Source organism: Pan paniscus, chromosome 17 (genome assembly GCF_029289425.2).
Source record: "Pan paniscus chromosome 17, NHGRI_mPanPan1-v2.0_pri, whole genome shotgun sequence".
Taxonomy (NCBI): Eukaryota; Metazoa; Chordata; class Mammalia; order Primates; family Hominidae; genus Pan; species Pan paniscus.
The window spans coordinates 41,502,638-41,529,102 of NC_073266.2; the positions used below are offsets into that span (position 1 = coordinate 41,502,638).

At 40.6% G+C, this 26,465-nt stretch overlaps 1 protein-coding gene across 1 annotated transcript in view; it reads left to right on the plus strand.

The window, feature by feature from the left end:
• TTC39C (tetratricopeptide repeat domain 39C) overlaps positions 1–26,465 on the plus strand; it is a 121,525-nt gene that overhangs the window by 55,927 nt on the left and 39,133 nt on the right. Inside the window, exons 5-6 of the mRNA XM_008955746.4 lie at positions 10,958–11,312; positions 13,257–13,425. Of these exons, the coding sequence (XP_008953994.4) occupies positions 10,958–11,312; positions 13,257–13,425 (524 nt within the window). The remainder of the gene's footprint in view (positions 1–10,957; positions 11,313–13,256; positions 13,426–26,465) is intronic.

Consider the following 26,465-nt stretch of genomic DNA (forward strand, 5'->3'; position numbering starts at 1 on the left):
TCAGGAAGTTGTTATTAAGGCCTGAGTGCCTTCAATGGTTTCACGTATATTAGGAGATCGTTAAAGATCATTAAAGATTTGCTAATATACTGGAATGACCTGCATTTTAACAAACTTTAGTGAGGGATATAAACTAATTTCTTAATTAGTCTGTCCAAGACAAATGTTTTCTAGGCTTAGCTTTAATTTCTTGAGTGAAATAGACTCAAGTGAGCCTCTAAAACTTGTCCCATGACTGAGTCTAAAATTGACCTAATTCTTTTAATTATGTGGTTATGGGTGTCTCTGATATTGACAGCAGAAACTTGCCATTTTGGTAGATAGAATTTACTTGAAAAAACTGAAAATTCTAAAAGGAAATCAATTAAAATTCACTGTCAGAAAGATATTTTCTCCTAAACCCTAAATGAAGAAGGATAAATTTCTTTTAAATTATAACATACTCTTTTCTTTCTAGCCTATCAGAAGCCGGTTTTTCCCCCTTTTTCTTGTTTCTCTTGCTCTTTCTTTGTCTCCGTCTCGTACGAACGATGCTTGGCTTCTGTTTGGCTGAAGTCAAAAGTGGAATTTAACTTCTATTTTGATCTCTGAAATTTGGACTTCTAAGAATTGATCTTTCTTTTAAAATATGTTCTATGATGTACATTCACTGTTTGTTTTGGTTCAATAATTCTTCTTCTCCTTAACCCTCTTCTCAGGACTCTTCTAACAATACCTTACTTATATGGTCAAGAACTCATAGCTCATGTGAATTTTTTATAATGCAGTAATGTCATATCCCCCATTTGGAGCGCACTGCTGACTCAGATATACAAGAGTACCAGAGCTTATCTGGACCTTGTTGGTCAAGACAAGAGCTCTGTGATTTTGTACTTCCTTTTCCTGACACTCAGGGACTCTCATAAGGAGCTAATTTTAACCATTAAGAAAATATCTGGCCAGGTGCCTTGGCCCACACTTGTAATCCCAGCACATTAGGAGGCTGAAGCAGGCGGATCACTTGAATCAGGAGTTCGAGACCAGCCTGGCCAACATGGTGAAACCCCGTCTCTACTAAAAATACAAAAATTAGCTGGGTGTGGTGGCGGTCGCTGTAATCCCAGCTACTTGGGAGGCTGAGGCAGGAGAATCGCTTGAACATGGGAGGTGGGGGTTGCAGTGAGCTGAGATCACTCCACCGCACTCCAGCCTGGGTGACAGAGTGAGACTTAAAAAGAAAAGAAAAGAAAAGAAAAGAAAAGAAAAGAAAATACCTGTTGAGAGAGGAGGATAAAGCAAATGTAATAAAAGTTAAAGTGTGAGAATATATCAGAACTTTTTTGTTTTTTGAAATGGAGTCTCGCAGTGTTTCCTTGGCTGGAGTGCAGTGGTGCGATCTTGGTTCACTGCAACCTCTGCCTGCCAGGTTCAAGCGATTCTCCTGCCTCAGCCTCCAGAGTAGCTGGGATTACAGGCGCCCACCACCACGCCCAACTAATTTTTTGTACTTTTAGTAGAGGCGGGGTTTCACTATGTTGGTCAGCCTGGTTTTGAACTCCGACCTTGTGATCTGCCTGCCTCAGCCTCCCAAAGTGCTAGCATTACAGGTGTGAGCTGCCGTGCCCAGCCAGAACTTTCTAAATGAGTATGTCTGTCTTTCGTTTGTTCAATCATTGATCCATTCAACAAATAATTATAGAGCACATGCTGTGTGCTAAGCACTTAGTTAGATAAGCAAACACAGGCCTAGTCCCTGCCCTCGTGAAGCTGAGAATTATCAGATAATAGTATTTGTAGTTAAGATTATTCTGATTGTAAAATTACTAAATATTAGTATGGAATATTTTGGAAAGATAGAAAGCAAGTCATCATCTCCAATTTCACCACTTAGAGAAAATCTCTTTTTATTAATGATCTACTTTATATTTCTCTAATTTTTTGCAAAATTGAATCTAAAGTATTTTGTATCTTGTTTTTTCTTTTCAATTATACTTTGGGTGTTTTCCCTATGACTTACTTTCAGAACATAATTTTAAATAATAGTGTGTTAGTTTATCATATGGATATGCCCTAATGTATTTAGTCAATTCCTCATGAACGTTTAGATTGGTGTGCATTTTTGGGGGGTATTAGTGAGATTGAATATGCTTTTGTATTTTATCCATAAACTATATTTCTTTCACAAATTATCTTTACAGCCTTTGCCTATTCTTCTAATAGTTTGATATTATTGTTACTTAATCCTGTTCATCATAGTATTTGACAGCATTCTTGCTTCTTCCTGAAGTCCTATGATTTATTGAATGTGATATTGACATTGAAGTGAAATTCTCATAGGCATGAAAGCCTCAGCTTGTCATAAACTTATGTAGTGGTTATTTGCTTTGTGAATAGCTCAGTATTTGTTTCAAACAAACACAACCAACAATGTGCTCTATTTGCCTTTCAGACACCCAGTGGGTTATTAAGCTACAAATAATTTGTTTACTTCATTGTTGGGATCCATATTTCTTAGAAAACATTTTACATGGATAATTTTCTTGGGGAAAAAAAAAAAAACAAAGCTCCTTGTTGGAGATGTTTGTTGTGGGTGGCCCTCCCCACCCTTGGAGCGGGGCAGCACTGAGGGGCCAGGGGCACACACACAGGCCAGAGCTCTGGTAGGGATGAGCCAATGTGAACTTTTTAATGATTCATGCTTTTTTTTTTTTTTTTTAAAGACAGTTTCTCACTCTGTCACGCAGGCTGGAGTGCAGTGGCACAATCTCGGCTCACAGCACAACCACTGCCTCCCGGGTTCAAGCGATTCTTGTACGTCAGCCTCCCAAGTAGCTAGGATTACAGGTGCATGCCACCACTCCTGGCTAATTTTTGGTATTTTTAGTAGAGACGGGGTTTCACCATGTTGGCCAGGCTGGTCTCGAACTCCTGCCCTTAAGTGATCCATCCGCCTTGGTCTCCCAAAGTGCTGGGATTGCAGGCATGGGCCACCGTGCCCGGTCAATGCTTCTTACTTTTAAAAAAGCTTGTGTTTATCTCATTTAAACTTCCTTATAATGAATTACTCCATCATCTCTTTAATTTCCCATACTACTTTATATCTTTTTAACTCTATTATCCAAGTGTCTTTTATTGCAGCAAGAATATATTACTTTTGTGATAAGTTATTTTTAAAACATATTTTATGGCATTTGCCACCTTGTTTTATTATAAATTTCCTTTATTTCCTTTTGGATTTGAAGAGAGGGCCCATGTCTTTCTCACCTTTGTATTCTTGGCAACATATATACTCTAGTTTTCCTCAGATGAGATTGTTTTCCTTACTTGACAGGTGAAACAGTTGCAGTTGAATGATTTATGCAGCTTGTTGGTGATGACAGAACCAGGGCCTGAGCCATGGTTTTCTCATTTTCTAACTGAAATCCTGGTGCTGTCCACGTGCTCCCACCTTAGTTTGGTTACTTGTGCTATCACCTTCCAAGTGGCCCAGAAATCCAGGTTCCTTGGGGCCTTCTCCCTCAGGTGCTCCCTGTACCCTGGGGAACTAGCCCTGGGCTAGAATAGTAGCCACACTGCCTCTTGCTTCCCTCTGGGCCACACTCTCCATTGCTGCTAGAGTATCTTTCCAGAACTGCTTAAACCCATGCTTTAAACACTTAGCTGGTATGCCTCACCTGCAAGGGAAGGTCTGAATTCCTTTTGTGCGGGGCATGTAAGACCCTGCCTCTTTCCCAGCCACCTGCCCTTCCACTACCTCATCTAGCTGAGCTGAGATTCTCACACTCCCTGAATACCCCCTGCTGCCTCGAGCTTTTATTCACCTTGCCCTCTCAGTGTGGAACACCCCTACCCCCTTTATCTTTCTCTTATGCTTAATCAAGCGCAACCCAGGCCTTCCTCCTTTGTACAGCATTCCCTCCTCATATCAATCCTGGTTCTTTTTTTTTTAAGAGGCAAGGTCTCACTCTGTCATCCAGGCTGGAGATCATAGCTCACTTCAGCCTTGAGGTCCTAGGTTCAAGTGATCCTCTTGCCTCAGCCTCCTGAGTAGCTGGGACTACAGGCATGTACCACCACACCTGGCTAATTTTTTAAAAATTTTTTGTAGAGATAGGGGTCTCACTATGCTGCCCAGGCAGGTCTTGAACTCCTGGGCTCAAGCAATCCTTCCACCTTGTCCTCCCAAAGTGTGGGGATTACAGGTGTGAGCCACCATGCCCAGCCAATCTGGCCTTTGTTGTGCTATTACTTATACCCTGTACGTCACCATTTACTGCATGTATCACATAGCAATACTCATATTTATTTACATGTCTGCCTAAAGTATTAGGCTACATACCCCTTGAGGGCAGGGACTGTGCAATCTACCTGCTTTTTTACCTCTTCCCCACATATGTTGAGCATTTCCTATGTGCCCACATGCTGTGAGATGATAGGTGCTGGTAGTCTTGAGATGAATGAGATGCACTTCATGCCCTGGGAGAACTCATGGTTTGGCAGTAGGAACAAATAAGTAAGTAAACAAATTCTAATTCAGGAGGATACTTCAGCCATAGACATATAAGTTAGTTATAGAGGTTGAATAGGTAACAAGTGATTCTGAATCTTTGGGAAGATCAAGGATCCCTTATCCCTGAGGAGGTTTATAAAGCATGAAGGTCCGTTTCCTTCTCTGTGTCCTTAGAACCTGGTAGGACGTTTTTGCCTAGAACATGGTGGGTGGATACTAAAATCCATTCATGCCTAGTGTTCCATTATTGGAACGCTAAGCATGTGGGAGTTATTTATATCCTACGGTTCAAGGTCATTGCCAAGATCTGATTGCAAAAATTCACAAATTTGCAACCTCAGGCATAATTAAAGGGAGGAAATGGAGGAAAGGTAATGCCATTCAGGAAGATATTGGGATTGGAGAAGTGAGCCTATTAGAAGTCTGTTGGTGACACATGAAAAAATGCTCATCATCACCGGCCATCAGAGAAATGCAGATCAAAATCACAATGAGATACCATCTCACATAAGTTAGAATGGTGATCGTTAAAAAGTCAGGAAACAACAGGTGCTGGAGAGGATGTGGAGAAATAGGAACACTTTTACACTGTTGGTGGGACGGTAAACTAGTTCAACCATTGTGGAAGACAGTGTGGCGATTCCTCAGGGATCTAGAACTAGAAATACCATTTGACCCAGCCATCTCATTACTGGGTATATACCCAGAGGATTATAAATCATGCTGCTATAAAGACACATGCACATGTGTGTTTATTGCGGCACTATTCACAATAGCAAAGACTTGGAACCAACCCAAATATCCATCAATGATAGACTGGATAAAGAAAATGTGGCACATATACACCATGGAATACTATGCAGCCATAAAAAAGGATGAGTTCATGTCCTTTGTAGGGACATGGATGAAGCTGGAAACCATCATTCTCAGCAAACTATTGTAAGGACAGAAAACTAAACACCACACGTTCTCACTTATAGGTTAGAATTGAACAATGAGAACACTTGGACACAGGGTGGGGAACATCACACACCGGGGCCTGTCGTGGGGTGGGGGGAGTGGGGAGGGATGGCATTAAGAGAAATACCTAATGTAAATGACAAGTTAATGGGTGCAGCACACCAACATGGCACATGTATACATATGTAACAAACCTGCACATTGTGCACATGTACGCTAGAACTTAAAGTATAATTTAAAAAAAGTCTGTTGGTGAAGGTTGAAGATAACGAGGCAGTGGGCTGACTGGTGAAAACTAAATCATCTTTTGTCCTTCAAAGTCTTGGGCCAGGAACAGTGGCTCACACCTGTGCACGGTGGCTCCTAGCACTTTGGGAGGCCGAAGTGGGTGGATTGCTTGAGTCTAGGAGTTTGAGACCAGCCTGGGCAACATGGCAAAACCCATCTCTACTAAAAATACAAAAAATCAGCCAGGCTTGGTGGTGTGTGCCTGTAGTCCCAGCTACTCAGGAGGCTGAGCTTGGGAGGTCAGGGCTGCAGTAAGGTGAGATAGTGCCACTGCACTGCAGCCTGAGCAATCCAAGTGAGACCTTGTCTCAAAAAAAAAAAAAAAAACCTCTATTATTTGGGACACAAGAAAGGCAAGCCTGAATTGCCATGGGTTAACCAGCCTCCTTCCAGGACAGTTGCACAGACAGGCTTTAATAGATGCTTGCACCAGATACAGTCCCCCTGAAAAATTACAAAATTTATCCAAGATCAATTTCATGTAACTTGATATTCCCATTTTGCAAGCAGCTCTTGCCCTTTCCCAGGGAAGACTTCTGTCCCCGTATGGGGCAGGGTTTCCTCTCGCCCCCTCCATCTCTCAGCTAGTTGTTGCCTGGTCCTCATAAGGTGGGACAAATTGTCTGTTGCCCAGGCTGTAGTGCAGTGGCACAATCTTGGGTCACTACAACCTCCACCTCCTGGTTTCATGCTATTCTCCTGCCTCAGCCTCCTGAGTAGCTGGAACTACAGGCACCTGCCACCATGCCCGGCTAATTTTTTTGTATTTTTTAGTAGAGACAGGGTTTCACCATGTTGGCCAGGCTGGTTTTGAACTCCTGACCTCAAGTGATCTGCCTGCCTCAGCCTCCAAAAGTGCTGGGATTACAGGCATGAGCCACCGCGCCCGGCCTGCTCTGTGGTTTTTCTGCTGTCTCCACCTCCCTCCACAGACACAGAGATAACGACAGCTGAATGATTTATACTTGACCTTTCAGAGCAGCCAGATGAAAGGCTGTGCAGGGTGTATGGCTCTTAAATAGCGTGTTCTCTGCTTGTTGGGAAGACATGCACTCAGCTGCTGTGTCCTCTCGTGGAGCTGCTGGAGCGGCCCCTGTAGGAGCCACAGTGCAGAGCGTCCTGTTCTCTGTGCTGCATTCTCCCCCAGCCTCTGCCTCCTCCTGCTTGGCCTGGCTGTGGCTGGAATTTTTGCTTTACAGCGTGTGGGATGGAGAGTAGGGCAAGTTCCGAGAACCTGTTTCAGTGCCAAGTTGGACGCAGAATGTAGTAAAAGCAACATGGCCTCTCTCGACATGGGCATTAAGTTTGTTTTGACATACTTCAGTTTATCATCTTTGACTCAGTCAAAAACGTTGGGTTCTGTTTCCTTGGCTCAAATTAAGGACCTTACAGCTTGTTACCATAGACTTTAACATGTGCCTTCAGACATTGGCACCCATCTTAGGCACAAAATCAAAGACGGATTGAATTCATTGTATTCTTATTCTAGAAGAGTGGGGTTTTCACCGTGGAGGTTTCTGTTGTGTTTTATTGATTTAGTTCCACGTACTCAGGATTGGATGGATTCTTAACGTTTGTTTCCAGTTCTACCATCCATTTCTGTAGCTCCTCACCTGAGGTCAGAATTGTTAGCATTCATGTCTATAATCCTGGTCCCTTCGACGTCACGTTGAGAGATGCCGTTTCTCCGGGAGCAGGTGTTCACTCCTCTGTTGGGCTTGCACCCTTTTGTCCCGGTGTGTCCCCTGCTTCACTCTGCCTCCAAGCCGCTCGCCCATCTGCTCCTTCCTACTGGCATTCCTGCTCCTCTCTCCTGGGGTGTTCCCTTTCCCTTAGTGCAAGCTTCACTTCCTTTAATAAAGCTGAGGTAGCCTGGAAAATACAGGACAAAATGGAGTTAAACTTATCCCTCCAAATTTCCAGTTAAGAATGGGTAGGAGTAAAGTGTTCTTCCGAAATCCTGCAGCAGTAACTATTTTGCACTCTCTAATTTATCTATGTGTTTACTACATGGAAAACTATTTAATGACAGAAAAAGGAGATAAAAAAGAACAATTCACTCATCATCTCAGCATTGTTTGTTTTCACTCTTTCTGTATGTGACCCAATAGAGCATTTAAATATGTATGTTAAGTTGCATGCTTATTTTTTCCTTTGTGTTTATTTTCTTTTCTAATTTTATTGTGGGCATTAGGCAGCATTGGACTATGTTTTATAGTTCTTTGGTGTTCCTCAGGTGGCAAGCACAGTGCCAGGCACATAATAGAAACAGTCAATAGCCAATCGATATTTTTAGGGTTTTACAGATTTGTTTAAAATCTGCAGCCAGTGATTATTTGTTTTCAATTAGATTCCAGTTGCCTCTGTGCTCTCAAGAATATATATTCTAGTTTCTATTTTTTTCAGCTTTTCTGTTAAATCTTTGGCTTTTTGGATTGTAACTGAGCATCATCTTTCTTGTTTGTGGACATGCTGGATCAATCCAGACACTTAAAAATCCACTTTGTTAGTATAAAAGAAGCTTCAAGGTTTTCTCCAGGCTTTCTTTTCCCACAGTGCTTCCATTTAGGAGGGGAAAAAGTCATTGAGCCTCTTAAAGGAAGGATCTCTGTCTTATTTCACTTCGATTCACCCAGAACAGTGCTTGAAATGTGGTGTTTGTACAGTAAATATTCTTGTTAAGTAGAACGAATGAAAAGAAATTGTTTCAAATGTATTACTTTTATTATTTTAAAGTTACTAAAAAAACTTTTTAGATTAATTTGTTTTACTTGTTCATTCTACCCTATAGCATTCTTTTTAGTGGCGGTAGACTATAGGACATTAATCACCCAGAAGTTGTAGGATAGTTGTTTTTAAATGTGATCCCATGGGTGATATATTCATCATTTGTCAGAAAATTGATGCATTTCAGTAAAATAATAGCTTGATACCATGGATTGGGGGTCTTCAAGACCACCTCCAGGTTTGATGACTTACATGCAAGACTCATCTTACAGTCATATTTTTAGCTGTGACTTCTTACAGCTAAATTACGTTGCAGTCTTATTTTTTCATTTGTATAGGTTTTCTTTCCTAATTTTATTGTGGATATTTGGAGGGCTTAGATTATGTTTTGTAGTTCGTTTGTGTTCCTTAGATACAAAGGAAAATCAGCAAAGGGAAAAAGCACATGGGGTGGCGGAGTCCAGGGGAGACCAGGCACAAGCTTCCAAGGCTTTGCTCTCCGGGGAGTCACACAGGATGTGCTAATTTGCTCCAGCAATGAGTTACGACAGCACAAATGAAATGTCACTAACCAGGGAATCTCATTAGAGACTTAATGCCAGAGTTTTTATTGGGGGCCGATCATGTAGGCACCCCTACCTTGCACATAGACAAATTCCGGACTCCCAGAAGAAAAATCGGTGTTCAATGTACATCATATTATTTGTGCAGACAGTTTAGGTGCACACAGTGAGCCACTCTTATCAGTCCTGGAAATGGTAAGAACTTTCCCAGAATCCAAGTTTCCATTCCAGCCAAGGGCCAACCTTGTTAGCAGTTCTATTGAAGGATAGCAGTCAGGCCTGCTGCATCAACTCTTTTCTACACATCTATTCTTAGATCACTCTCAATTCCGGGATTGGGTTTTTGTAAATCAGATTTTATTTTATTTCATATATTTTCTGAAATTTTAAAAATGCCGTTCTGAAAACCTCTTTTCCTACTGTTCTAAAGGGCCTGGAAGTCTGACAGTTCATGTTGTCCATTTGTACATGAGGGTCAGAGTTGGTATCATATTAATAACATTGCCAAGTGGATAAGCTCTCTTATAGTTATGAGAGAACTTTATTTTACAGAAAATTCCCTACAGAAAATCCTTTCCTCAAAAATGAGATGATGATGCACTCAGATAGTCCTATGTAAGTTGACCTCCCCTAGCCCTTCCTACTCATCTGAAGGTAAAAATATTCCTAGGAGGAGTGGTCAACAGTAGGGTCCTGACAGGGGCCAGTGGTGGAGGGAGGTGGTAAATCCCATGTCTTACCTCTTATACTTCAAGTCGTCTTTGTGGTATGTGTTCCTAAGAGGGCTCTGTTAAGAAAAATTGGCCTAACAGAAAATAGTGGAGGTGGCTTTAAAGATAAGAGATTTGTACCTTCTGCTGTGCTGTAACTTTTTTACTGCTACTTCACTGTGGTTGGGGCAGTGGATAACCCCCAATTTCATAAACCAAATAAAGCAATTCTGATAAGGTGTGCTTAAGCCACACAGTACTCCTCAGATATACATGAATTGGGAGGTCTTTACATTTTGCATTTAACATGGATGACTTTTTTGATAATAAACTGGCTATTTGATTACCCAGTAAATATTAGTCTTTTTTGCCTGCTTATTTTATTTTTTTTGGCAAGACGCAATGCTTGGTGCTTGGGTATACATTTTTTTCTTTCTTTCTTTTTTTTTTTTTTGAGACAGGATCTCACTCTGTTGCCCAGGCTGGCATGCCGTGGCACAGTTGTGGCTCACTGCAGCCTTGACCTCTCAGGCTCAGGGAATCCTCCCACCTCAGCCTCCCAGGTAGCTGGGACTACAGATGTGCACTACCACACCTGGCTAAATTTTGTATTTTTTATAGAGATGAGATTTCTCCATGTTGCTCAGCCTGGTCTCAAACTCCTGGACTTAAGTAATCTGCCCACCTCGGCCTCCCAAAGTGCTGAGATTACAGGCATGAGTCACCGCACCCAACCTTGGCTAGAAATTTAATGGTCACCTAGACCTAGACCAAGAACTTGCTTTTGAGGAGGAATGTAACACAGGGTAGACAAATGCAAGGATTATAAAAAAGTTTATCAGGAAAGCAGTATGGTAATTCAGAAATGCAGCGGAGGGTTTCACAGAACTCGTGAAAAGATGTTGGATTCAGGTGATTCATTCATTCATTCAATGTATATTACATACCGTACTCTACGTACTGCATGAAGGGCTTTATAGAACAATGAGCAGAAACACACATGCTTACCAGTCATCATCCAGTGTAGTGAAGGGAGACTGATGAGAAATAAGACATTTAAGTAAGCACTATAAGAACACTGGGTACAACAATAGATACTAATTTTTATGTTTTTTACATTTTTGGCTTGATTTTCAGGTTACTGTTCAGTATCCTTTACTATAGAAATAGAAAAATTATTTTGAATGTTTTTTGAATCTTTTCTCCCCTTCTCTTTTTAGCTTATATCAAAGGTGGGTGGATCCTTAGGAAAGCCTGGAAGATTTACAATAAATGCTATCTGGACATCAATGCCCTTCAGGAGCTGTATCAGAAGAAGCTAACTGAAGAGTCCTTGACTTCTGATGCTGCAAATGATAATCACATTGTGGCTGAAGGGGTGTCTGAGGAGTCTCTGAACAGACTGAAAGGTGCTGTTAGCTTTGGATATGGCCTTTTTCACCTTTGCATATCCATGGTGCCCCCAAACCTGCTCAAAATCATCAACCTGCTGGGTTTTCCTGGAGACCGCCTACAGGGGCTTTCTTCACTGATGTATGCAAGCGAAAGTAAGGACATGAAGGCCCCTTTAGCTACGTGAGTAGCTGTATTGCAATGCTTTGGTAGATAATATAGTGTTGAAAGTAAGTAAACGACAATCAAAGACTTTAAAGGAAACTTCAGGTAAAATGTTTGGTTGGTTGACAGGGTGCTGTGTCTTATGTCTTTCAATGCAACACCAAGGACTGTGTTTTGTGGTCGTGGTGGTGGTTCTAAGCTGACTTTAGTTAGAGAACAAGGCGTTGTTCACTAGTCTCACAAGTCACGTATTTTAAAACCTCAAATGATTTTATAAGCAGTTTTTGTGACTTTGACCACAGTCTCTGAGATTCACGATTCTGATTTTTGGACTTAGGAGGTACAAATTTGATAAGCTTTTTCTGTGGTTCTGAAATTTTTATTCTTATAAAGAATTCTCACATTCGGTAATTTTCCTTGATGATTCAAGGTGGTTTCCTATATGTGACATGGATATTTTGTGCTCTTTCGCTAAACTGAGTCATGTTATGTTCCTTGGTTTAAACTTAAATAATAATTATTTAAGCAGGAGAGCATGAGGAAGCTCTATCTAGAACAAGAATTCACCAATTTCTACATCAGTTAAAAGTGATGTGTTTTTTGTTTGTTTGTTTTAGTCTGGCAAATATCTACCATTTGTAACTTGAGTAATTTAACAAGATTCTGGATATTCTTTGTCTAACATTACAGCACTTGTCAAAATTTTCCCCAAAAATGTTGATATCATAGAGGACCTTACCTCTATTTCGACTTGTATCAGTATTGAGAAATTTGGATGTTAACTCTTAATCAACTGATAGCTATTTAAAATATCATTAATTTTTCATTTAAAAAAATTATGCCTCCCTAAACTCATTGAAGTACACAGTTGTCCTTTATTAATGTGAATTAATAGGTTTGTTAACTTGTGATCATTTGTCTGTTTATATCTTAATATTTTATGCTTATCTCTGATAAAGAAATGAATAGAATTAATAATGTAATTAGTATGAGCTCCATAAGAGAACCAAATTTATAAGCACACCAGAAGTATGCATTTACATAAAAATATTTGACATGTTGGTTAAACATTTTTGTCTGGTTGTTGTTTTTTTTGTTTGTTTGAGACAGAGTCTTGCTCTGTAGCCCAGGGTGGAGTGCAGTGGCGCGATCTCGGCTCACTGCAACCTCTGCCTCCCGGGTCCTTGTTCAAGCAATTCTGCCTCAGTCTCCCAAGTAGCTAGGATTACAAATCCCAATGACTCTGTTTTGTTTACCTAGTTTAACATGGCCATTTTTTTTTTTTAAATAATGAGTTTGGAGCAAGGGAGTCTGAAGTAATTTATTTATTTGCTTGTTTTTTAAATTGAACATCTTCAAAGGCCAGAGAAAGAGCCCTTTGTCTTATCCTCTCACTTATTTTAACCCAACTTAGTATAATTTGTGTCTGTGGTTTCCATATTTAAATTTATTCTTTTTTATAAATTTTCTTTTTCCTTTTGACCTATTTATTTGTACACGATATTTAAACTTAGATTCTAGGTTTATACCCTAAGTTTTGTGAACGCAAGAGAAAACAACATTTTCCTTTTGCCAAAAATAAATAAATAAAGCTTTTATTACAAGGGAACAGTAAACTCATGGTGACTAGTTACCATTTCTAATTGGGGCATTAATGAGTAAAGTGTAAAATTCAGAGATTTATGTCAGCCATCTCTTCAGCGATCCATCTAGAAGGCTCAGAAAAGCTAAATGCTCCTGTTACTTTATTCTCCTCTCCCCTGAGGGAAGGGTGTCTTCTGATTTATATATTGTGCTAAAGTTGCAGTTTTCCAAATATTAACATTAAAATGGGGAAAGTCTCTGATTTTACTTCTTCAGAGACTGCATAGTAAGCTTTTTGGATAGAGTAGTATTGTTTTGAAAAATGGAAATGGTGTAAGGAAAGTTATGTGCTCAATGTTTCTCTCCCTCTTCCTCTAGATTAGCTCTGCTCTGGTATCATACTGTAGTCCGCCCGTTTTTTGCCTTGGATGGCAGTGATAACAAGGCAGGCCTGGATGAAGCTAAGGAAATTCTCCTTAAAAAAGAAGCTGCTTATCCAAATTCTTCCCTCTTTATGTTTTTCAAGGGACGGATACAACGACTAGAGGTACTGTACCTTCCTCATCTTTTTAAAATAAAGCCTCTGATGATCAAATCTCTGATTCTCACTTGAGGACTGGTATTAAAACGAGCCAGAATGTCACAGGGCCCCGGAGCATTTTGTTCTTTTGCCTTTCCTTGTGTCTTTGCTAGGGAAGACTCTTCCAGGAACCCAGGATGTTAGTCAGTTACCTTCTGTTCAGAAGATGTGGGCGAAGTAGGGGTAAGATTCCTCATTGCTAATGACACAAGATTGGTGCACTTCCAGCCTAAGGCATGTGAGCATTATTTAGTTGCTGAGTTGAAAAATACAAAATACAATTTTTTTCCCTCTCTGAATTACTAATAATCTCTTTCTAAACTTTGGTCTTGGCTAACAATTGACTTATACAAAAGTTACTGCCTTAAATATCAGGGCAACATGAGCTTTGAAATATTAGGAGCTTTTATCACATTTTCACGTGCTTAATTTGGCTCAGTACTGCGTTAAGAACTTTATACACGCTTTTCCATTTCATCCTCAGAACAACCCTGTGACATAGGTGTAAAATTGTCATCTGCATGTTATAGAAAAAATAAACAGAGATCTAAGAGGGCTTCAAGCAACTTCCTGTGCTTGCCCAGTGAGTGAGCCTGGGTTGTCTCACTGCAGAACCAGAAATGCGCTGGCCTTTGGAGTCTACTTCTCCTTTGCATATCTTTTTATCTGCTTGTTTGAGGTTATGAGGATTTGTAGAAAAATGAAAATATAAGAAATTAATCATACCTATGAAATAAAATAGCTGTTATAGTAGCTGCTCCATCTCCATTGTTACCAAGAGTTATCAGGGAATCAGTTGGAGATTTGAACAACATCTGTCCTCCAGTTAACCAGGGACTCTGAGAAATCAGCCCCCATGAGTCCTTTTGAAGATTTTTGCCTAGAAATGCTTTCATGGGCACAGGAATAATTTGTTTTTTTTGGGGTGGGGATGCAGGCAGTGGAGTGTATATTACTTTCCCAGTCATTTTTCTCCTTCATAAAGTGACTCCTTAAATCTGAAGACCATGCAGAGCAGTTTTCTAAGCGCTTTGTATATGGAAGATGTGTTTTAGAGATTATACTAGCAGTTGAAAATTGAGATATAAGCTGGGCATGGTGGCTCATGCCTGCAATCCCAGCACTTTGGGAGGCTGAGGCAGGTGTATCACCTGAGGTCAGGAGTTCGAGACCAGCCTGGCCAACATGGCGAAACCCTGTTTCCACGAAAAATACAATAAACTAGCTGGGCATGGTGGTACGTGCCTGTAATCCCAGCTACTTGGGAGGCTGAGACACGAGAATCGCTTGAACCTGGGAGGCAGAGGTTGTAGTGAGCCGAGATTGCGCCACTGCACTCCAGCCTGGGTGACAGAGCGAGACGCCATCTCAAAAATAAATATATAAAATAAAATAAAATAAAATTGAGATATAGTTCAGAAAGCCCATCAAGATCTGAATTATTTAAACCTGTGTCCAAATTGTTTTTGTTCTCATTATCTTGCAATTGTTTTTCTTTGCATACAGGCTCGTGAGCCCTTGGTTGTGTTTCTCCCTTTTTTCTCTCACTGTTTTTTTTCTTTTCCTTTTTGAGACAGGTCTCACTCTGTTGCCCAGGCTGGCATGCAGTGACACAGTCATAGCTCACTGCAGCCTCAGCCTCAACCTTCCAGGCTCAAGCGATCCTGCGACCTCAGCCTCCAAAGTAGCTGGGACTACTGCTGTGCGACACCATGCCTGGCTAATTTTTGAATTTTTATTTTTAGAGATGGGGTCTCCCTATGTTGGCCAGTCTGGTCTCAAACTCCTGGGCTCAAGAGATCCTCCAGCCTCGGCCTCCCAAAGTGCTGAGATTACAGGTGTGAGCCACTGTGCCTGGCCTCAGGATGAGTGCTTTCTTAGATTTAGATTTCTTAAAGGGCAGACATAAGTTCTGAGTAGCTTTGAACACGATGCTACAGGGTTTAGTGTTTAACAGAGATTTGCTGGGTTTAGTGTTTAACAGATATTTATTACAAGGGGAAAGTAAATTCATGGTGACAGGTTACTGTTTCTAATTGGTGCATTGACAAATAAAGTGTAGAATTCAGAGATTTACCTCAGTCATCTCTTCAGCGATCCATCTAGAAGCCTAAAGTTTAAAATTGTGTGCAGCAGGGCAGTGAGGCCCCTTAGCTTTGGACATTTGTTAGAATTCTCTCTCTTTATTCTGCTGATGAATGAATGCTCTAAATTGGGTTTTGAAGTTGTTAAACAGAAATGTGAAAATCAGAATTTATATTTTGTTATACTTGCCATTTGAGTAATTTTTCATTTTAAAACAAAATTGCTTAACTTTTGGTTAAGCTAATAAGTTTTTTTCCCAAAAATCTTACTTTGACATGGTTTTAGTTTGTGCCACGACTAATTCCTATAGAGGATTGAGTGAATACTAAAAATAAGCAGTCATTCCTTGTTGTCAAGATGGTTCTAGAAATAAGGAAGCCACAGCTTCATCAAAGGATTCCTGTAAATATGGTTTTTGGAGGTACATAGTCCACATTATAGCTCTTGGTAGATATGTAGTCTATTTGGGGTTAGATAATTGTGATCAGAGTGCAGAGGGTAGATGCTAGAACTCCTTCACAGTTAAGCGGCACTTAACATAGTTAAGTTTTAAGAAAAAACACACAAGATCTGTGACTATGGTTATTTAGTGAGCTGTAGCTTTAGGGCCAGACAAAATATGATGAGTGTTTCTGTTTGGCTCTTCCCAAAGGCCCAGAGGATGAAAAGATTTTAAGGCTAACTTGAAATATGGTTGTTATTATCCCCAAGGTGCCCAGACAGCAGCGTTTCATTGCTCTTCCCAGGTATGTGTAGGACGGTATCAGAAATGACCATGTCATCCTTCATTTGCAGATGAGGAACTCTGCCCAGGGAGGCTGTGATATAGCCCTTGCCAAAGGCTTTTTGTAAGGCCTTGAAGGCCCTGACTCAGTTTATGAAACTTACATGACTCCTTCCAATGAATTTGCTTACAAAGAATTTTTTTTCTTTTCAGTGAACATTTAGGTTAGAAATAGGGCCCCTTGAGCTCTTTTTATCAACACGTACTCACAGAACATGGTCTAGGGGCTTTAATTTAGGGCAGGTGCATTATATGACACCATCTTTGTTTCTTCAGTGACTCAGAATCTGTGAAATTATTTGAACAGCTGCTTTTGTGTAAGCTTGCTAACATGCAGGGTGACTGTCTCAATCTGTGCCCGTCAGTGTTCATTCTTCTGTACTCGTTATTTTCAAATCCTGTTCAGTGCCCACTTTTTCTTTTAGTTTTGTTAACTTTTTACGTACTTTGCCTTTCGTTGTTTGGGACTCTGTAGAGTGAATATAGGAGGATTTCTTCCACAGATCTGCTCCTGTCGTGCCACTTGCATAAACCTCATTGTGGTGACTTGGCTGTTTTCTGTTACGGCCTCAGTTGATGTTGCAGTGAGTGCTACACCATGATGGTGAGGTCCGTTTGCACCCCAGCTGGTGAGCACAGGATCCTCTTTGCCAAACTGCAGAAAGAATTCCCTTGTCTCGCTGCCTCCGCTTCTCCCCACTGCGTGTCTATAGTACTGTGCCTCGAACCTTCTCTGCCCACTTGTGTTGTCCTTACAGCTGATCCTATTTTCCTTGACTCCTCCCATGTGACTTACTACATTGCTGGGGGGAATGAATGTGTGAATACAGTACCTAGCATGTGGCAAACGCTGTCTAAGTAAGGGTGTGATGGTGGTTATTATTCCTACTGAGTGCTTAAGCATGGGAAGTCAGGTATCACATTTTCGTGGTTTTTTTTTTTTTTTCTTTTGGGGAAAAAGAACTTGTTTGGTGTTGAGAGCTGTCAATAAAGCAAGGCCTGTGATTGGCAAAATTGGTTATGGGTGTAGCTATAGGAGATGTATGTACTATACAGCTGTTTACTTATCCCTGACTTTCCACAATGCAAACAATGTTTGGGAGGCTGACCAATGGGTTATATAGGAATCTCAATTTTCAAATGTGAATTGGTAGTTATAATTTTGAATTTCTGTATTTTCCATTAATGTTCACTTAATTTTCATTCAGCTAGACCTATGGTAGTGTTATGTCCATTAAGATACAAGCAATTAATGAGTATTTTTCTTGATTATTTTTACAATATTAGGGACAAGTCTGTATTTTCATAAACTGTTTTCAGTTGTCTCTGCTCTTTCTTCTTTAAGCAATACAGATTTACACAACTTTTTTCTCTTTCAGCTTTAACAATCTGCTTTGTATGTGACATGTAAGGATTTGGTTTTCTGTAAATACGTACTTTCACACACATACCTTATATGGTGTGACTAGTAATGTAACTAATTTTTAATGTTATTTACCTCTAAATAAGTGTTCAGATATTCAAATAAACGAAAGTCGTTTTCTATAAAGTTAATGAACATATTCTAACAAAGTTCCTATGCAAGCATTTTGAGAACTGTTTTTTTTTTGTTTTTTTTTTTTTTTTTTTTTTGAGACAGAGTCTTGCTCTGTCACCCAGGCTGGAGTACAGTGGTGCAATCTTGGCTCACTGCAACCTCCGCCTCCCGGGTTCAAGTGATTCTCCTGTCTCAGCCTCCCGAGTAGCTGGGATTACAGGTGTGCACCACCATGCCTGGCTGATTTTTGTATTATTAGTAGAGATGGGGTTTCACCATGTTGGCTAGGCTGGTCTCGAGCTCCTGACCTTTATTTTGAAACTGTCTCATGAGCTTGAGCCCATACGTTGTGAATATCCTGCATGCTGACATTTTAAAGCCTTAGGTTTGGTTTTTGGAAATCGAAATCTGGGCCTAGCACAGGACTGGCCCTCAATGTATGTTGGCTGAATGAATAGATGAAGCTACTGGTGGAAAAATCTATTGCTGTATGTCATTTCTTTTTTCAGAAATGACGTTGGTTATCAAGGACTATTTACTTTTCTTATGGCACCTAAATGTGTTTCTGAAGTCAGTTCCAAAGAAGAAGTTGCAAAAATGTCTTGATAATTGAAATAAGAAGATGATCTCCTAAGAAGGGGACCAAATCAGCTATTTAAATTCCAGTATGCTGGCTAAACAATCAGTTTCATTTCTTGGGAGTCACATTTTTTATTTCAAAGATGGGATTATAAAGAACTGAATTAAATTTAATTGAAGTAAAAAAGTAAATACATTAAATGAACTTTATCTGTTTTATTTGTATTGGTATATATTTGTCACATACACATACATGCAAATAGATGTTAACATACACACAGACATAGGTAAAAATCACGTTGATGTCTTCACCTCATCTGCAGCTCTTGGCTCTGAGTGAGCTCCAGATGTATGGGCAGTATCGTCTGTAGGGAGTCAAGAATGGAACAGTTCGGATTGCAGTAAAGGCTAGGGAGTCCTGCAACGTTGAAGTCATCAAGTAGCTATGGTCCTGCCCTTGGAGCCTCATTATATAATCTTTCTCCTATTTGAAGCTGCCTTGTTTGTTTTTTCAGAAGAGACACAGCCCTCTCTGCCCATCCACCACTCTGTTGTGTCCTCCCCTTCCCTCACTCCGTTCCTGCTGAGAAAGGGACAGTGATAGGATGCGCTTCCCCCAAACACTCTCAGTGTCTGTGGGGATGGCTTTGATGCTTGACCTTTACGTCGCCATATTCGTGTCACTCAGGTTTGCCGGTTCCTTTCAAGAGGGTGGAGGTTCTTCCCCCTCATTTTCAATTCCCTACGAAGCTCTGTGTGAAAGACTTTCTTTACACTTCTATCCCCGGCGTGCCTGTGTTCTGTCTCTGGACCTTACTTCCATCCATGACTTCGGGTGCCATCAACTGTGAGAGGTGCCTTTTAAAAGTGGGCTTTAGTGTTTTCTTTCTGTATGTTTATTAAGATAAAGTTCCGTTTTCCATCAGTGACCCCCAGAATTAGTGGGAGGTCTCTGTGATTCTTCAGCCCATCAGTTCATCATTGTGACAGGGACAGGAGAGCAGATGTTGACCCCTTTGGTGATTTATTTATCAGATAGAAGAAAGAACAGGGAGACCCCGGGGGATCATGGAGAATATGGCCAGTGCAGAAGGGCCTGTGCTCTCCCCCATCTCTAGGGTACGTTGACGTTATCAGAGCTGTTTGGTGGCTGTGTTTCTTTGCATCTGTTGAAGGGCAAGCCTGCCTCTTGTATTTGGAACAGCATGCCTTGTCAGCATGATGTAATGTTTTTATTTATAGGATCAGGAAAAAGGCAATGCAGGAAGAGAAATAATTCCCTGAAGTTCTGTTAATTGTAGTCTTCTCTTCCTGCATCCTACGTGGTTCTGTTAATGCTCAGGCACCAAAAAAGGAGGTTTCTGTTTATTTTTAGAACTATACAAAATGAGAGATTGATCTAATTTGGTGTAGAGGATATGAAGGATGTATTTGTATCTCACTTTCCAGTGAGATAAATCCATATTGTGTGGCTTAATGACCGTTTACCGAAATGAGAAGATGTTAGTAACCCCACTACACTTGCTGTCCTTTTAACCCTACCTATCTGTTGGGTTGAAAAGCAAGTAGAAGGTTAATATTGATTTATATCCCTAAGCTTATTATGTGTGCCTAAGAGGATGAGCTTTCCCTTGCCTACATAGTCCTAAGGGTAGGGGGCAAAAGCATAATCTATTGCTAGGTGACCTTTCTAGTAATATTGCTAAAGCGATTCTGCCACTCAGCAGCATTAGTGCTGAATTGCATGTAAGTAAGTGGGTTGTTGCAGTGTGTCCTTCTGCTTGCTACAGGTGACAAGGAGATCCTCTCATTTCAAAACACATACATAATTATTTTAAGATGTTAAGCAATGTCATAAAAGTAACCTAGTGATAATTACATTCTAAGCTGTTTTGCTTAAAATTATTTTGTAATCTTTATACATACGAGACTTTCTGCATTTTGTTTACAAATCTGATGTTTACAAGTATTAACATAATTTTTTAAGTAAATAATTGATATGCAGGCAGACTACTTAGATTTCCCTTGTGTTAATAATCTACTATTTTCCTGTTGTTGGGAAATTGTGGCTGGGATATTTGACTGTTGTTTCCCAATATTTCAATGTGATAGCAAGTACTGCAATAAATATTTCAGTATATATATTTTTAGCTCCTTATTAGATTATAGCTCCAGTAGTAGCATTGCTAAAATCAAGGACTATAAACAGCTCTGTGTAGCTCTTAAATGATGAGAAATTCTCAAGAAATAGGGGGCCAGAATATAATTATTCATTATTTTATGCATGGTATCTACTCTACCCCATAGTTTTGTTTGCTTATTTTTATTTCCATAATGATACAAATTAAAGCAGTTTAACATTTTTAAAAATACTACTGAAAAGATATCCATGTTTTGTATCAGAACTCTCAGTATTGTTAAGATGGCAGTACTTTCCTAATTGAGCTACAGATTGAATGCAGTGTCTGTCACAATCACAGCATTTTATTTTTTTTGCAGAGATTAACAAACTGATCCTAAACTCAAGGGCCCCAAAATAGCCAAAATAATATTGAAAAAGAAGGAAAAAATGGAAAGTGGAAAAAGAAAACTCCACTTCCTTCTCTCAAAACTTACTACAAAGTAATCAAGACAGTGTGGTACGAGCATAAGAATAGACATATGGATCAGTGAGAATTATGAAATAAATCTTATATTTATGATTAATTTACTTTTTTTTTTTTTTTTTTTTTTGGAGACAGAGTCTTGCTCTGTCACCCAGGCTGGAGTGCAGTGGCATGATCTCAGCTCACTGCAACCTCCACCTCCCAGGTTCAAGCGATTCTCATGCCTCAGCCTACCAAGTAGCTGAGACTACAGGTGTGCACCACCATGCCTGGCTAATTTTTGTATTTTTAGCGGAAATGGGGTTTCACCACGTTGGCCAGGCTGTTTTCGAACTCCTGACCTCAGGTTCTCTGTCCGCCTCGGCCTCCCGAAGTGCTGGGATTACAGGCATAAGCCGCCACGCCCGGCCTTATGATCAATTTGCTTTGACATGGACATCAAGACACGTCAGTGGGCAAAGAATAGTCTTTTCAGCCAGGCACAGTAGCTCAATGCCTATAATCCCAGCACTCTGGGAGGCCAGGGCAGGCAGATTGCTTGAGCTCACAAGTCTGAGACCATCATGGGCTGTGTTGAAACCCCATCTCTACAAAAATTACAAAAGTTAGCCAGGTGTGGTAGTGCACATCTGTAGGCCCAGCTATTCAGGAGGCTGAGGTGGTAGGATGGCTTGAGCCCGGGGCATGGAGGTTGCAGTAATCAGAGATCATGCCACTGCACTCCAGCCTGGGTGACAAAGCCAGACCATGTGCTGGGACAACTGAGCATTCACAGATGCAAAAGAATGAAGTTGGACCCTTATACTATACAAGAAAATTAACTCAAAGCGGATCATAGACCTAAATGTAAGATCTAAAACTGTAGAACCCTTGGGTTAGGCCTTGGTTTCCTAGACATGACACTAAAAGCACAATGACAAAAGAATACATAAATTGAACTACATCAAAATGAAACATTTGTGCTATAAACAATACAATCAAGAAAGTGAAAAGACAACCCATAGAATGGGAGAAAATATTTGCAAGTTATATATCTGATACGGGACTTGTATTCTGAATATGTAAAGAACTGTTACAACTCAGTAATAAAAAGACAAGCCAATTTAAAAATGGACAATGGGGCCGGGCGCGGTGGCTCACGCCTGTAATCCCAGCACTTTGGGGAGCCAAGGCGGACAGATCACGAGGTCAGGAGATCGAGACCATCCTGGCTAACATGATGAAACCCTGTCTCTACTAAAAAAAAATGCAAAAAATTAGCCGGGTGTGGTAGCGGGCGCCTGTAGTCCCAGCTACTCGGGAGGCTGAGGCAGGAGAATGGCGTGAACCTTGAAGGCGGAGCTTGCAGTGAACCAAGATCGCACCACTGCACTCCAGCCTGGGTGACAGAGTGAGACTCAGTCTCAAAAAAAAAAAAAAAAAAAAAAATAATAATAATAATAATAATAATGGACAACGGATCTGAAGAAACATTTCTCCAAGGAAGATAGGCAGTATCATAAATCACTAAGGAAACAAATCAAAACCAAGTAAGCTACTGTTTCACACCCACCAAGCTAACTACAGTAGGCGAGACAGCCAATAGCAAGTGTGGGCAGGATGCAGAGTGATTGGAACCCTCATTCATTGCCAGTGAGAATGTGAAATGGTGTGGCTGCTCTGGACCCAGTTCAACAGTTCCCCAAAATGTCAAACTATATGAAACAGCAATTTCACTCCTAGGAATATGCACAAGAGAAATAAAAACACCACTCCATATTATTATCCATAATAGCCAAAAAGTGGCAACAGCTCAGATGTCTATCAACTGATGAATGGATAAACAACATGTGATACATTCATACAATGGAATATTATTCAGCAATAGAAAGGAATGAAGTACAGATACATACTATAGCATGGAGGAACCTTGAAAACATGTTATGTGAAAAAAGCCAGTCACAAAGACCATATACTATATGATTCCATTTATATGACATCTTTAGGACAGGTACATCTACAGAGGCAGAAAGTAGATTATTGCTTGCTTCAGTGTGGAGGTAGGTGAGGGAACAGTGTGGAGTGACTGCTAATGGATACATGGTACATAGTTTCTTTGGGGGAATGAAAATATTTCAGGCAGAGCACAATGGCTCACACCTGTAATCTCAGCACTTTGGGAAGCTGAGGTGAGTGGACCAGTTGAGCCCAGAAGTTTGATACAAGCCTGGCAATGTGGCGAAACCCCATTTCTACAAAAAATTAGCTGGGCGCACAGCTGTAGTCCCAGCTCTTTGGAAGGCTGAGGTGGGAGGATCATCTGAGCCCAGGATGTTGAGCCTGTAGTAAGCCGTGAAGGCACGAGACCCTGTTTCAAAAATATGTATATTTTAAACTTAGATTGTAGTAGTAGTTGTTGCATAGCTATAATATTACTCTATGAGTATTCTAAAGACTTATTAAATTGTACACTTTAAGTGGGTGAATTTTATGATTTTTGAATTTTATCTCAATAAAGATGTTTTATAAAAGTATTGGCCGGGTGCAGTGGCTCACGCCTATAATCCCAGCACTTTGGGAGGCCGAGGCGGGCAGATCACGAGGTCAGGAGATCGAGACCATCCTGGCTAACACGGTGAAACCCCGTCTCTACTACATATACAAAAAACTAGCCAGGCGTGGTGGCGGGCGCCTGTAGTCCCAGCTACTTGGGAGGCTGAGGCAGGAGAATGGCGTGAACCCGGGAGGCAGAGGTTGCAGTGAGCCTAGATCGTGCCACTGCACTCCAGCCTGGGTGACAGAGTGAGACTCTGTCTCAAAAAAAAAAAAAAGGTATTGAGAGTGTGCATTTTCTGTATGATTTTATACAATCTCTTTTTCTTCGGATATAAGCTATTGATTAAACCAAGTTTGATGACTTTCAACTAAGATATACAGGCATACATCAGAGACATTGCGGATTTGGTTCTAGACCACTGCACTAAAGCAAATATCACAATATAGTGAGTCACATGAATTTTTTGGTTTCCCAGTGCATATAAAAGTTTACATTGCACTGTAGTCTGTTAAGTGTGCAGTAGCATTATGCTAAAAATACAATGTGTATACCTTAATTAAAAAAAACTTTATTGCTAAAACTATCAATCATCTGAGCCTTCAGCAAGTCGTAATCTTTTGGCTGGTGGAGGGTGTTGCCTAGATGTCGATGGCTACCGGCTGATCAGGATGGTGGTTGCTGAAGGTGGGGGTGGCTGTGACAATTTCTTGAAGTAAGGCAACAGTGAAGTTTACCCCGCCGATTGACTCTTCCTTTCACGAATGATTTCTCTGTAGAATGTGATGCTGTTTGATAGCATTTTACCTACAGTAGGACTTCTTTCAAAATTAAGTCAATTCTCTCAAACCTTACCACTGCCTTATCAGCTAAGTCTATGTGATATTTTAAGTCTTTTGTTGTCATTTCAGCAGGGTTCACAGCATCTTCACCAGGAGGAGATGCCATCTCAAGAAACCATTTTCTTTTCTCACTCATCATAAGCCCCTCCCATCTCTTCATGTCTTGTCCTGCGATTGCAACAAGTCAGTCCCATCTTCAGGCTCCACTTCTGATTCTAGTTTTCTTGCTATTTCTACCACATTGGCTGTTTCTTCCTCCACTGGAGTCTTGAACCTCTCAAAGACATCTAGGAGGGTTGGAATTAACTTCTTGCAAACTCCCATTAATGTTATTTTGACCTCCTTCTATGAATCCATGTTCTTAATGGTGTTTACAATGGTAAATCCTTTCCAGAGGGTTTTCAATTTACTTTGCTCAGATCCATCAGAGGAAGCCATGTCTATGGCAGCTATAGCCTTATCAAATGTATTTCTTAAATAATAAGTCTTGAAAGTCAAAACTACTCCTTGTTCCATGAGCTGCAGAATGGATGTTGTGTTAACAGACATGAAAACAACATTATATCTCATTGTACATCTCCATTAGAGCTCTTGGGTGGCCACATACATTATCAATAGGCAGCAATGCTTTGAAAGGAATCTTTTTTTTTCTGAGAAGTATGTCCCAACAGTGTGCTTAAAATACTGAGTAAACCATATTATAAACAGATGTGCTGTCATTCAGGCTTTCTTTTTCCATTTATAGAACACAGGAAGAGGAAGAGTAGATATAGCCTAATTCTGAAGGGCCCTATGATTTTCAAAATGTTAAGTGAGCATTGTCTTCAACTTAATGTCACCAGCTGAATTAGCCTCTTAGAAGAGAGTCACCCTATCCTTTGAACCTTTGAAGCCAAACATGGACTTCTCAAGCTATGAAAATTCTAGATGACATCTTCTTCCAATAGAAGGCTGCTTTGTCTCCACTGAAAGTCTGTTGTTTAGTACAGCCTCCTTCATCAATGATCTTAGCTAGATCTTCTGGTTTTCTTGCTATGGCTTCTCCATCAGCACTTGCTGCTTCACCTTGCACTTTTCTGTTATGGAGACGGCTTCTTTCCTTAAACCTCATGAACCAACCTCTGCCAACCTGGGCTTTTCTTCTGCAGCTTCCTTACCTCTGTCAGCCTTCAAAGAATTGAAGAGAGTTAGGATCTTGCTCTGGATGAGGCTTTGGTTTAAAGGAATGTTGTGGCTGGTTTGATCTTCTATCCAGACCACTAAAACTTTATTCGTATCAGCAGTAATGCTGGTTTGCCTTCTTATCATTCATGTGTTCACTGGAATAGCACTTGTAATTTCTTTCAAGAACTTTTCAGCTGGGCGCAGTGGTTCATGCCTGTAATCCCTGCTCTTTGGGAGGCTGAGGCCAGCAGATCACCTGAGATCAGGAGTTCGAGACCAACCTGGCTAACATGGTGAAACCCCATCTCTACTAAAAATACAAAAATTAGTGGGATGTGGTAGCACATACCTGTAATCCCAGCTACTTGGGAGGCTGAGGCAGGAGAATTGATAGAACCTGGGAGGCAGAGGTTGCAGTGAGCCGAGATCGCATCATTGCACTCCAGCCTGGGCGACAAGAGTGAAACTCCGCCTCAAAAAACAAACAAACAAAAAAAAACTTTTCCTTTGCATTCACAACTTGGCTAACTGGCATAAGGCACCTAACTTCCAGCCTTTCTGAGCTTTCAACATGCCTTCCTCATTAAGCTTAATCATTTTTAGCTTTTGATTTAAAGTGAGAGACTTGCAATTCTTCCTTTCACTTGAACACTCAGAGGCCATTGTAGGGTTATTAATCAACCTCAATTAATGTGTCTCAGGGAATGGGGGGCCCAAGGAGAGGGAGAAAGAAGGGGGAATGGCAGGTTAGTGGAGCAGCCAGATCACACACAACATTTATCAACTAAGTTTGTTGTCTTATGTGGGCATGGTTTGTGGTGCTCCAAAACAATTAAAATAGTAACATCAAAGATCACTGATCATAGATCACCATAAC